Raw genomic sequence first — 11,309 nt, forward strand, 5'->3', positions numbered from 1 at the left:
GAAGAGAAATCTGCAAAAACCACTCCTTAATTAGCCAAGGTCTGATCAAGGCGCCCGAGGCAATTTCTGCCCAGATTTCACCTCTTTCTTCCCTTCTTCCTTCCCACCCCTCCTCGACATTCCCACACCACTTCACATTTTTAAAAACATTTTTAACTCTACTAAGGTTCAAGCATCAGAGAAAATTGGAGGCCAGATCCAGATGTATTTTACCCCTTTGCCACTGTACTAGGGCAGGACTGAGGATAGAAATTTGAGGATACCCAGATAGGGGGTTGACTGGCTACTCAGGAAGTATCCTGGGAGCTGGAGAAGAGGGGGAGCAGGCTTAGGACTGCACCCTCCACTTAGTTGTTCCTTCATACAGTCCTGAGCACTGAGCCTGGTAGGAAGCCAGCTTTGCACAGGGGTGCTTGCGGTGGGCTTCGCTCATGTACTATGAGCATTTACACATGCACACACGCGCGCGCGCGCGCGCGCGCACACACACACACACACACACACACTCCTAAAGCAGGAAATGGGCCTCCTCCACACTCTGGGCAGGGTCTCTCTCATTTTGCAGTCCCAGCTGTCCCAGGGGCGGGGATAAAAGGCTTGGCACGCCTGTCTCAGCCAGAGTTCGCCTTTGCATTCCTGCTCCAGGCATCTCAGCACAGCGAACTCACAAGCAGCTCTGTGTGGAGCTGGGGGCTGGACGCCCGCCGCTGGGAGACCGAGAAGGCAAGGATCAAAGCCGCGACAAGGGTTTGTTAGTGAGGCCTCTCTGAGTCCCCCGGGGCGTCCTAATTGCTCACCCTGCAGCCTCCTGCTCGCAGGCTGTCCAGGCCGCTAGGGTGCCCAGCCGCAGGCGGCAGAACAGCTGCGAGGCCAGAGGAGCGTCCTCCCACCGCCCAGCCCCTGCCAGCGTCGTCACCGCCCAGCACTCAGCGCCCAGCGCTAACCCAAGAAGACCCCTAGGAGAAGGGGGAGGGGTGGGCAGTGGGATCCCCACACGCGGTCAAGCTGGGGCCTCCAGGCCGGCCAGGACAGCAGAAATTGGCCGTCCACTTAGCCAGCACCAACAGCCTACAAGTACCGACTTTCTCCCAAGGCCTCATGGGCTCTCTGAAACCGTCCACTTAAAAAGAAAGGAACTCACACATATCAAATAATGGCTCAGAAGAGGCCAGCATAAAAAATGGAGCTGTTTTTACATAAGCCAATCCAACGTCTTTACAGATGTTGTAAACTCCTAATATTCCAGAAGGATTTTTTTTTTCCTAAACCAAGTCACACATCTCATCATAGTACATTCTGCTTTAGCAAAATCAGCTCCCTTGGATTTCATCACTTGTTAAAAAAAGATAAACTTTATTTTTGTAATTTTCAATCACAAAAAAATCTATATTTTTGTCTAAGCATTTATTTTACTGAATCAAAAAGACATGAAAAGAAAAATCATGTTTTTACTAACGTATATAAGTGACTCTCTTTTGGACAACATATAATAAATATGATATATCACTTATCACTCAGTCTTTCAAATGTACATTTTTTTTTTTCATATTATGGAGCATGCCACTTTTCCAAAAGAAAAAAGGTCATGAGAAATCAGTGCAAAGTTCTCAGTCACCCTCCTCTTTTCTCTGGGGCAGACGGAATGTCCACAGCAACGCCCTCTGCCTCCGAACTTGAGGCTATCTGTCCATCGACAATTCTCTCTGCCTGTGCGGTTTCCGCTCCGTGCCCTTCTTTCTTCCCTCCTTCGCCCTCCCCCCTCCCTCCCTCCTCCTTGTCCCTAAAGTCGTTTGTTTAAAAGAACTTGAGCTTTTGTTTTTGTTGATGTTTTCACTTACTGGTCGCACTTTGTGTGGGTTCGGCATTTTCGCCCGTCACACTGCTGTGGGAGAGCTTTCCAGCCCTATCTCAAGGGGTGGGGAGACGCAGAGTAGAGGGCTGGCTCCTCTTTGAGGTTCCTCTGCCCACTGGTGAGCATCTTCTCTTCCTCTCCTTCTCCTCTGCCTCCCAGGGTCGACTGCCAGGGAGGCCTGGTGGCTTGGTGCGGGGAGAGGAGGGGCAGCTGTCCGGGTAGTGGGGTATGGGGGAGGGATTGCAACACCTTTGCTCTGCCAGTTCTTCACCGGGGGTGTGGGGTGCCTGGGATGGGGCTGGACAAGGGATTGAGGGCCGGCTGTCCCCCGGGCCCCAGGCCATGGATGAGCACTCTGGGCACCAGGGGCCGCTGCAGCTGGGGATGGGGTGCCGGGGGAGTCCGGTACATGCTGCTGTACATGGCAGCGGCAGCCGCCGCCGCCGTAGTGCTGTCCATGCTGCCTAGCAGGCTGGGGTGATAGAAATAAGGGGATGGAAACATCCTCTGCAGCGCCGAGTAGTTTCCCGCCTCAGCCAGCAGCTCCAGGCCCACCGCAGTCTGCCGCTTCCACTTGGTCCTGAAAGAAATCGGGCATGCATGCACCCAGCGGCTGTGGACACTGTGCAGGCAGCAAGACCCCGGCCCCTTCTCTGGCCCTCTCCCACCTCCCCCTTCTCTGTCTCAAAGGTGACAGGAAGACTGAGAGACCGGTGAGCACCGGGAATGCACCCCCTCTCCTGCACCAGCATTGCTGGAAGAATGAAGAACGACCCAAATCCAAAGCCAATTTTATAAATTATACACTTAACATCTGAAACACAAATGAAATCCTACAAGCTTTGCTGCCTTTTCCTATCCCTCTATTCTGCTGTTGTCACCCTTATAGTTTGGCTACTTCCTGAAACTTTCCTGGGGGACCAATGAGACCCTTCTTTCCACAGGCAGTCTTCTGTCTCTTCCTTTCCCTCCCGTATACCGCCCTCCAACAACCCCAAAGTGTCCCCTCTCGGTCCCTCTTTCTTCCCTCCAAGCTGAGAGAGAAGAAACCAGAAACAAAGGGACACAGAGATTCTTGGGCCTCGGACCCCAGCCCCTCTCAGTCCCCAAGCTGTGGAAACACATCTCTCTCTCATCAGCCTGACAGGAACTTACAGTGAGCAAGGGGTTCAGGGAGAGGAGGGTAACAAGATCGCAAATTCGTTTGAGGGAGGGCCCTCCCAAGGGGACAGTATCTCCCTGCCATTTGTGGGGGTGGGGGAATGCATTTCAAGATATTTCTTCCTTGGAGAGAAAGCAACAATTAAAACCTGTGATCATCTTTTCTTGGTCTTCTCCCTCCCCCACCACACACCCAGCTAGGAAAAAGAGATGAGCAGGCATTTGCTCAAATGCCTTATGAAGGAACGCAAGGCTGCTGGGCCATCCATACCCAGCAGCTCCAGCCAAATTAATAAACATGTCGCCCATTTTAAATTGGCTACAAATGACACTAATGTTTTCCGACAGAATTAGGGTGGCTGAAACCGTATGTAATGAGACAGAAAATTATGGTAAAGATGACAACTGGATGGGCATTTCCAACCGCACTTATGGGCGATTAGAACACAAACGAGAGAAAAGGAGGGGGAGACAGACCGGGAGAAGGGAGAAGACTGCCAGGCTTGGGAAAAACAGCATAACCTCCACCAATTGCCTAGGTTCTGCTCGTACAGTTCAGGACCCTGCTAGCACTGCCAGCCTTTTTTGCTTTCCCAATTTCCCTTCTAAAGAAGCAGCGATGCTGGGCAGGCTCCACAGTACCCTTCCTCCATGTCTAGACAGCACGGAGGCAGCCAGTACAGAGGACAGTTCCCCTACCCTCCCCAAGTCCGGATGCTTGGCCAGCTGCCCAATTTTCCAGCCTGCGGCTACCAACCCAACCCTAACCCAGCTGGGCTCTCCTAGACTCTGCAGCTACACAGACCAAGGCTTGGACCCTGCCTCTCTCAGCCGCCTCATAGGCCAAAGCAAGGACATTTAAACCAAGGCTGGTGGGACCCCTCTGTGGGACTGCAATAATCAGGCAGCGTTGCCGGCTACAGACATTTGGAACCAGCCTGGGGCAAGCCCAAGGGGTGTACCACACAGGCTCTCTGGGGCTGAGTGTCAGCTGCACAGATGTCTCAATTTCAGAAGGTGTGGCTTGATTGATTTGGGGATGAAGTGGGGGGAATTCCAGCCACTCAGGTTTCAGAAGGAAAGCAGCACCTGTTAGACACTTAGAAGTGCAAAACTGTCCAAATTCCAGCTGCCCTTCAGTCCCTCTCACCTTGGGGGTGTGGCTAACTCCTGCCTCAGCCAGAGAGCACCCAAGTGCCCACTCCAGGCTCTTTCACTCTCCCAAGAGTCTCCTGAGGCCAGGAGAGAAGACTGGTATGATGGTCATGACTTAAATGGCCAGACACCTTTGCTATGCCAAACAGCCTCTCTTACCTGCGGTTCTGGTACCAGGTCTTAACTTGGGTGTCAGTGAGATTGAGCGCAGCAGCCAGGTCCATGCGGTCTTGCACACTCAGGTACTTCTGCCGCTCAAAACTACGCTCGAGTTGATTGAGCTGATGGTCGGAGAAAGCAGTCCTGGCTTTGCGAGGCTTCTTGGCTCTCACAGGGGGACTCTCTCGACTACTTGTAATCTCCCGGTCTCCTTCCTCCTTTGTTCCTGTAACAGAAACCAGCCATAGCTGTAAGTTAGGCTAGAATGGGGAAGGATGGAGAGTCCTCCTGGCACACACTTCCACGTTCCCAAGCCAGCCACTTCTCTCAGGGGACTACACTCTGCCACCCTCCTCACTCACATACTTGGGCCTCAGCCAATACGGAGCAAGAGGGCCATTTTCTGACTGGGGAGTGGGAGGACTTGTTTGAAGGTCCTAAAGGGGTTCATGTGTGATCCTCACATGGTTGACAGTTAAAAAGAAAAAAAAAATACTTTTCAATAAAGGGTTCTTTTGTTATTGTTGTTTCCTTGATTGGGGGGAGACACTGTCTCTTTCCTTTAATGTTTTCATTATGACTTTGTTTCTCTGATTTGGTACTTTTCAAAGGGCCTTTCTACTCTGCTTTTTTTGAGGGGGCACCTTTTTCATTTTACTTTTTTCTTTCTACTGAAAGTTACAGGCATTTGTTTCTCTTTTTCAGATGCACTTGGGAAATGTTGGAATCAAGCTTTGTGCAGCCACCTGCATCAGGTCTTTTAAAGCTTCCAAAAGAATTTGTCACACAGACACCGAGCTGAGCTCAAAATCACTGACCCCATCCAGGTGACAGCACGGAGATTTCCGGATTCTATTTGTCAACTTTGGTTTTTTACTGAAATGCTGGGAAATCGATATGTCAATCCCTCTCTGTTTGTACCCGTTTGTGCAGTGCTCCTTGATCTTCCCTGCAGGAAGAACAATAATCTCTCTAATTGACCCACTGGGGAGGTTGGTGCACAAAAAATCGCCAGACCAGACTGTACATCTGTTTTGGACACTATTATGCTAATATCATAATAGTAAAATGAGGAGCAATATCCTACCTTCCAGACAGTCAGCATATATCTTTACCAGAAAAACAAGGATTAATAATAAAAATGATAATAAACTTATCAATAAAGGTGAAAAAACTCTCCTGGTATGCTAAAACTCTTGTCATGCCCAAACCACAACATTTACTTACGAAATTATCTGAGAAGAAAATGTAAAAAGGGAGTTGAAGGACAATTTCAATTTTCATTTTCTGATTTTACAAAAAATAGATAAATTCAAGTCCATAAAAATTTATTTTTATAAATGCAACCTCCCAATTACTTGTACAGGGCCAAAAATCTTACTAAGATACAGATATTCAGTTGGGGCCATGGGGTAATAAAGATGTTGTTAAAAAACTGTTTATGAATTTTTACTGATCTACACAATCTAATGAAAAAAAGTTGCTGATAATCAACTCGGAAATTTTTCTTTCATTAAATCCAGTAATTCCTGTAATGGTGTTTAGAAAATAAGATGTGGGGGTGGTGGTGAAATCATTTGCATTAAAGAATAAATATCAGGTTGTTTATTCACACCCCGAGACACCACGCTTGCTGAGCTGTTTCTCTCTCCCACCTCCTCCCATTTGCATTCCCAAGGTCTCGGCTAGGAAAACCTCAAGTCCGTCCCTTTTACCAACGAAAAGTATTTCCTCCAGTCAGATGGCCTCCACCGCGGCCGCCACCCCCAGACAAATTAAAATTAAGTAAAACAAAGAAAGGAGCTCGACGGCGGTGAAAGCTGTAGGGTGGAAATGTAACAATAAACAGAACTTGGAACTAGTTACCAAATCGCACGCCTAGGCCTCCCTCCAGCTTGCAGTCTTTTGACCGTCGCCCAATCGCCCGAGAAGCTCCGGGAAAAACTCCCCATCAGATTCGCCGGAGGCTGAAGGGGAAAAAGGGAACCTGGAGGAGAAGCTAGCGGGCTGAGAGAGCCGGGGCGGCGCGACTCACCGTGGCATTTGATGTCGCTCTGGGAATCTTCCCGCTTGTCGAGTTTGGTTTTGCTGTCCTCCTGCTCGAGCTTTGGCCTGAAGCTCTCGTGCACTGCGTTGCTCTCCTGCTTCGGGGTGTGGTGGGGAGAGGAGACGCTGGTGCTGTAGGGTGCACACGCCGCCAGAGGTTTGCTGTCGCCCAAGATGTCCTTAATTAAAAAAGAAGAGGTGGAAGTCCTGGGGGCCGAGGCGGCCGAGCCCAGCTGCTGGGCGGGCGGCGGCGGCTGCTGTGGCGGCGGCGGCGGCTGTTGTTGGGGAGAAGGCTGCAAACTTTGCGTCGGGGCCGCTGCTGGCGGCGGCGGCTGTTGGCTATGGTGGAGGTGGTGGTGATGCTGGGGCCCGTCCGCTACCAGATGCGACTCCGGGGGCTCCATGGTGACCGAGATAGGAGAAGAAGGCGCCGTTCCTACGGTATCAATCTCCGAACAGGGGGACGGGGTGGCCTGACTCCTAAAATCCGCGGTCCTGGCCTCACCGAGCGGGCGGAAATCTCCATTCATCATGCCGGGGCTGCCCGAACTGGCACTGGACAAAATCGTGTCTATTCCAAAACTCGACCCGCTGGCCCCTTCCATTGTTGTCATTTCTACATGAGGTCCACGCCACTCCGCCGTTCAGCAGCCGCCCAGAACAAGCAAAGGAAGCTATCGACAGTAAAACAAAATAAACACTAAATATTGCCGCCGCTAAAAAAAAAAAAAAAAAAGTGGGGTTGGGGAGGAAAGGAAGGATAATTGGGAGGTGACAATCAGTGCACACTTTCGACACAACTTTTTTTCCCTTATGCAAAAAGTAGGGGTGGGGAGAAAGAAAGACAGGGGGAAAGTTACAAAAAATTTTGAGAAACCACAGAATGTGCGCTCCAAGAACGACCGCGCACGTGGGGCGGCGGTGGCCGCGCCGGGACCCAGGCGAAGGCGCAGGCGGCAGGAAGCGACCCCTTCGCCGCCGCCACCGCCGCCTGGGTCTGCCCACAGCCTGGCACCGGGCGGCAGCGGCGGCGGCGGATGTGGCAGGTGCAGCGACCGCGAAGCCCCGGCGGCCGCGCACCCTTGGAGCTCCCCCGCGGCTCCCGAGGTGGCAGCTGCGCGAGACTCGACCGCCCCAGAGCCAAGTTTCTGAACTTTCTTGGAGAGTTGTGGAGCAGACACGGCCGCAGTGGCAGCGGCAACCAGAGGAAGAGGAGGAAGGAGAGGTAGAAGAGAAGGAGCAGGCGCAGGCGGAGGAGACGGCGGAGACGTGGCGCCAGGCGACTCCGGCCGCTGCCGGGCGCGTTCGCTTGTAATCCGGCGGCTCGCGGGCGGCGCCGACCCCCTCCCGTGACGTCACGGCCACTGCCGCCGCTCCCCGAGCCGAGCCTCGCCGGGCTCGCGCCCCCGCCGCCGAGGCCGCGCGCCGGGCCCCGCGCCCCCATTGGCCGTGCCCGCGCGAGCCAACGACGCCGACGTGCCGGGAGCCAATGGGCGCACGGCTCGCGAGCCCGTCAGCGAACGCGGCTCGGACCCGCTGCTCTTTTGAGAACCCGCACATCCTTGCGCCCGCAGCCCTGAGCCGAGCGCCTAGTCTAGTGGTCCCGGTGTCCACAATCACGAGTGAGGGGCAAAGGGAGGGGGAAAGAGGAGACTAAAGAGAGGGAGCCAAAGGGGAGGAAAGAAAAAAAATAGTAATTACCCGTTTTCTTAAGGAGTCAGAAGAGAGGGGAAAGAGGACCGGAAGGGAAAAGGAATTGGGTTGACTCACCTTTATTTAGACTCCAGCGCGGCCGCCCTCGCAGCCTCCCCAGACTCGCGCTGGAATAGTGGGAAGACACTAAGAGCAGAGAAGGGGGTCCCTAAAGAACCCACAGGAAACTACAACTTCAGGAGCTGGAGCTCCGGATGGGCGGGCGGGCGGGCGGACTCTGAGCTCTGGTTTCTCCACAGACAAACCCAGGCGCTCGGGCTGAGCCCGGCGGGGCGGCTGGTCTCCAAGGAAGATGCAGCAGGTCCGCGTCCACCGGACACGCGGGGAAGCCCGAGCCTGCGGCTCAAAACCGGAGACCCAGCTGGTCTCCACTGAGAGCCCGTGCTGGAAGAAATAAATGCCTGGCCAGACACTTTCTCCTGAGCGGGGGAAGTAATGCCCGAAGCGTTCTCTGGTGGCGAGGGCAGCCACGGTTCACTGTGGGGTCAGGCTGGCGTGGGGCTCAGGAACCCGAGTGGCGGTTCTCAGCCTGGGCCCCAGCCTCGCCACAAGCCAGTTCGTTCACCCCCCACCCCTTTCGGCCAGCCGCTCATTTGGAAAGGAAACAGTCACTGTGGATCCACTTGGGACCCGAAGCATGACTGTGACGCCTCGTCGGAGGGTATCAACTTGCATTATTTTCTCTAGGACGTCTCCAACCTGTCTCTTGTTGAATGTCAGAGTAATGGGAAGTGCCAGTGACAAGACGGCGTATTACTCCTGATTAAGTGCCGTGTCAACCTAATTAGCAGAGTAATTATAAGGTGCTAATGAATGATTCAAAGTTCTTTGAGTTACAATTTACTCCAAATTACCATTTTAAGAACCCTATGAATCTGCGGGGCTGGCATCGCTTCCGTGACTAGATGCAGAATGATGTTAGAAAATGGCCTTTAAAGTCTCCAAGGGCTGGGCCAAAATCTGGGGTTTAGTTGCAGTTCTGTAGGTCGCTTTCTGGGCAACAGCTTTTTTCTATTGAGCTCGAGGGGAGGAGGGTCAGGGAGGCAAATGACCTCCTGGGACAAGATCTTGCCTTTCGGTAGGAACTGCTTCTGTATGAACCCTAGGTCCGGAAGGGGGTAGGTGGGACACTCATTCTCTCCGCGTTTTCCTAGGGAAATCTCTGTGTTTGACCCAGAAAAAGCCCGCGCTATTTCGAGGGTGTGTTGAGCTGCTTTTTATCATCTGCGTGCCATTTTTCCTAGGGCTGTCTCTGAGAACACTGGGGAGAGGAGGGATCGAGGCGAGGAGATGTACAATCCGGACAGCTCTCGCTTTTGTCAGAAGGCGAGGGGAGTTTGGCGGAGGAGCCGGGGTTGGTGAGCCGAGGCGGGGACGCGGGACGTGCTGGAGGCAGAGGCCGACGCTAGCATTAGGTGTGCGGGGAGCCCCTCGGGAACGTGTGGCCGGTGAGGGGTAGGGACCCCCTAGGCTGGAGCAGGGTTGGATCCGCCGCCTTTGGCGCAGGAACTGAGTGCTGGCCAGGTAGGACCCTCCAGAGGGCTCTTGGGCCAGGCCTTGGCCTTCGGGCCGGGGTTATGCGAACACGGGCCAGGAAAGTAGGAGGTCAATTTACCGAATGTCTCAAGGCCCAGCCTTGTAAGGCCGGGCGCCGCACACCTTCGCTGCCTGGGCACCCTGATCTCCTTGCCTCTGGCACAGTTGACCACTGTGGGAAGGGCGGGAAGGGCGTCAGGGCTGTGAGACTGCAAACGGACACTACACATTCTCCCCTCTTCACATATCGATTAGGGTGCCTTTTTTTTTTTTTTTTTTTTGTCGCCCACTAACTTCCGAATGAGGTGCGTTTTCTCCTAGCCCTTGGGGTCTCCAACTCGCACTCCCCTCACTGCGTATTCAGTATGGGAAGTGGGGCAGGGGCGAAAACAAATTTAAAATCCAGAACTGACGGCACTGCACAAATCAATCATTCTCGACCTTGATAAATAATTCATTTAAGCCTGTTTTTGTTTTGTTCCGACGCCTAAAATGACTCAAGAGCTCAAAAGGCTGATCGCACAGCTTGTGTTGGGCGGTTCGGCAGGGTTTTTTGCTTGGAATAATTCACAACATTGGCAGGGGAGACGGTGCAAATATGACCCTACGAAAAATTGAAATCTGAAAAGAAAGGGAGAGAGGAAAGTGGAAGTGTTGAGAGCAGGGGAGAGTGGGTGTTTTATGACAACCCTAAAGCAAAGCGAACGGGAACCCAGTATTCCCCACCTTGTGAATGTCTTTGATCATATTTTCTTAAGAAAGGGTTGGTATCACAGAAGATTTCTCTGGGTCGGTGTTAGGAGATCAGCAGCAATGGTGAGGGAAAAGTATGACCTTGACTTTTATTAAGGTGCCTATATTTAGGTCCCTCCCAGAGAGGAAATGCTACTAGTGACCTGAAGATTCAAAAGAGGAACTTGAGGACCAGATCACAAACTCAATGAAAAACAAATTCTTCAGAGCTGGAGTTTTGTTTAACTTTTCTGAGTTCTTTTTTCTCCAGACACATTCCTCTTTTGCCATTTTTCCCCCCTGAGAGTACATATAATGTATACATCCAAGAAGTCATGCATTTTCTGGCAAAGTAAGCATAATTCACTTTTCATTTTAAAAAATCACAATTCAGAAATAGAATAGGGTGCAGATTAATCACATTTCCAAATGAAAGGAAATACTTTAACTGGATTTCATCTCAGATTTCCTCTCTGGACTTAAAATACAAATAAATAGAGTCCCTAAACTGGCATGAGTTTAAATATAATCTTTCACTTTCAAGCCTTAAATAAAAGAAGAGAAGGAAGAAAGAAAATTGTTTAATGTTTTGAAAGATTTTAGAATTATCGTCCAGAAAACAGTTACTTGCCAACTGTGGGTAATAGAGAACAAACTTTTTTTCCCTAGCTCTGAAGGACACATCAGTGATGAGCAGCACCAAAGATGCTCCTTTCCTACTGCAAAGAATGGTCTAAACACTAGCATATTTTAACAAGTTTTGTTCCTTACTAAATTCTCAACAAGATACTTTCACCACCTAGATTGTGTTTAAACTGGAGCATCCGGTTTTTTTTAATGAAGGTTAACTTTGAAGAAATTCACCCACAGACTATGATGAACTTGGAGGAAGTGTTTCTTTTTATCATATTCAATTTTAACGTTTCTAAATGTTCACATGACAATGCCAACTGAT

At 51.5% G+C, this 11,309-nt stretch overlaps 1 protein-coding gene across 1 annotated transcript; it reads right to left on the reverse strand.

Moving 5' to 3' along the window:
* Window positions 1-1,333: 1,333 nt before the first annotated feature.
* On the reverse strand, window positions 1,334-7,091 carry BARHL2 (BarH like homeobox 2). The gene is made up of 3 exons (XM_069478197.1): window positions 6,363-7,091; window positions 4,328-4,553; window positions 1,334-2,432 (listed from the first exon to the last, which is right to left on the reverse strand). Exons 1-3 carry the CDS (start codon window positions 6,985-6,987, stop codon window positions 2,120-2,122), a joined length of 1,164 nt encoding a protein of 387 aa, XP_069334298.1. The 5' UTR covers window positions 6,988-7,091; the 3' UTR covers window positions 1,334-2,119.
* Between the last annotated feature and the right edge of the window lie 4,218 nt (window positions 7,092-11,309).

This window comes from Eulemur rufifrons, chromosome 8 (genome assembly GCF_041146395.1).
Source record: "Eulemur rufifrons isolate Redbay chromosome 8, OSU_ERuf_1, whole genome shotgun sequence".
In the NCBI taxonomy this organism is placed as follows: domain Eukaryota; kingdom Metazoa; phylum Chordata; class Mammalia; order Primates; family Lemuridae; genus Eulemur; species Eulemur rufifrons.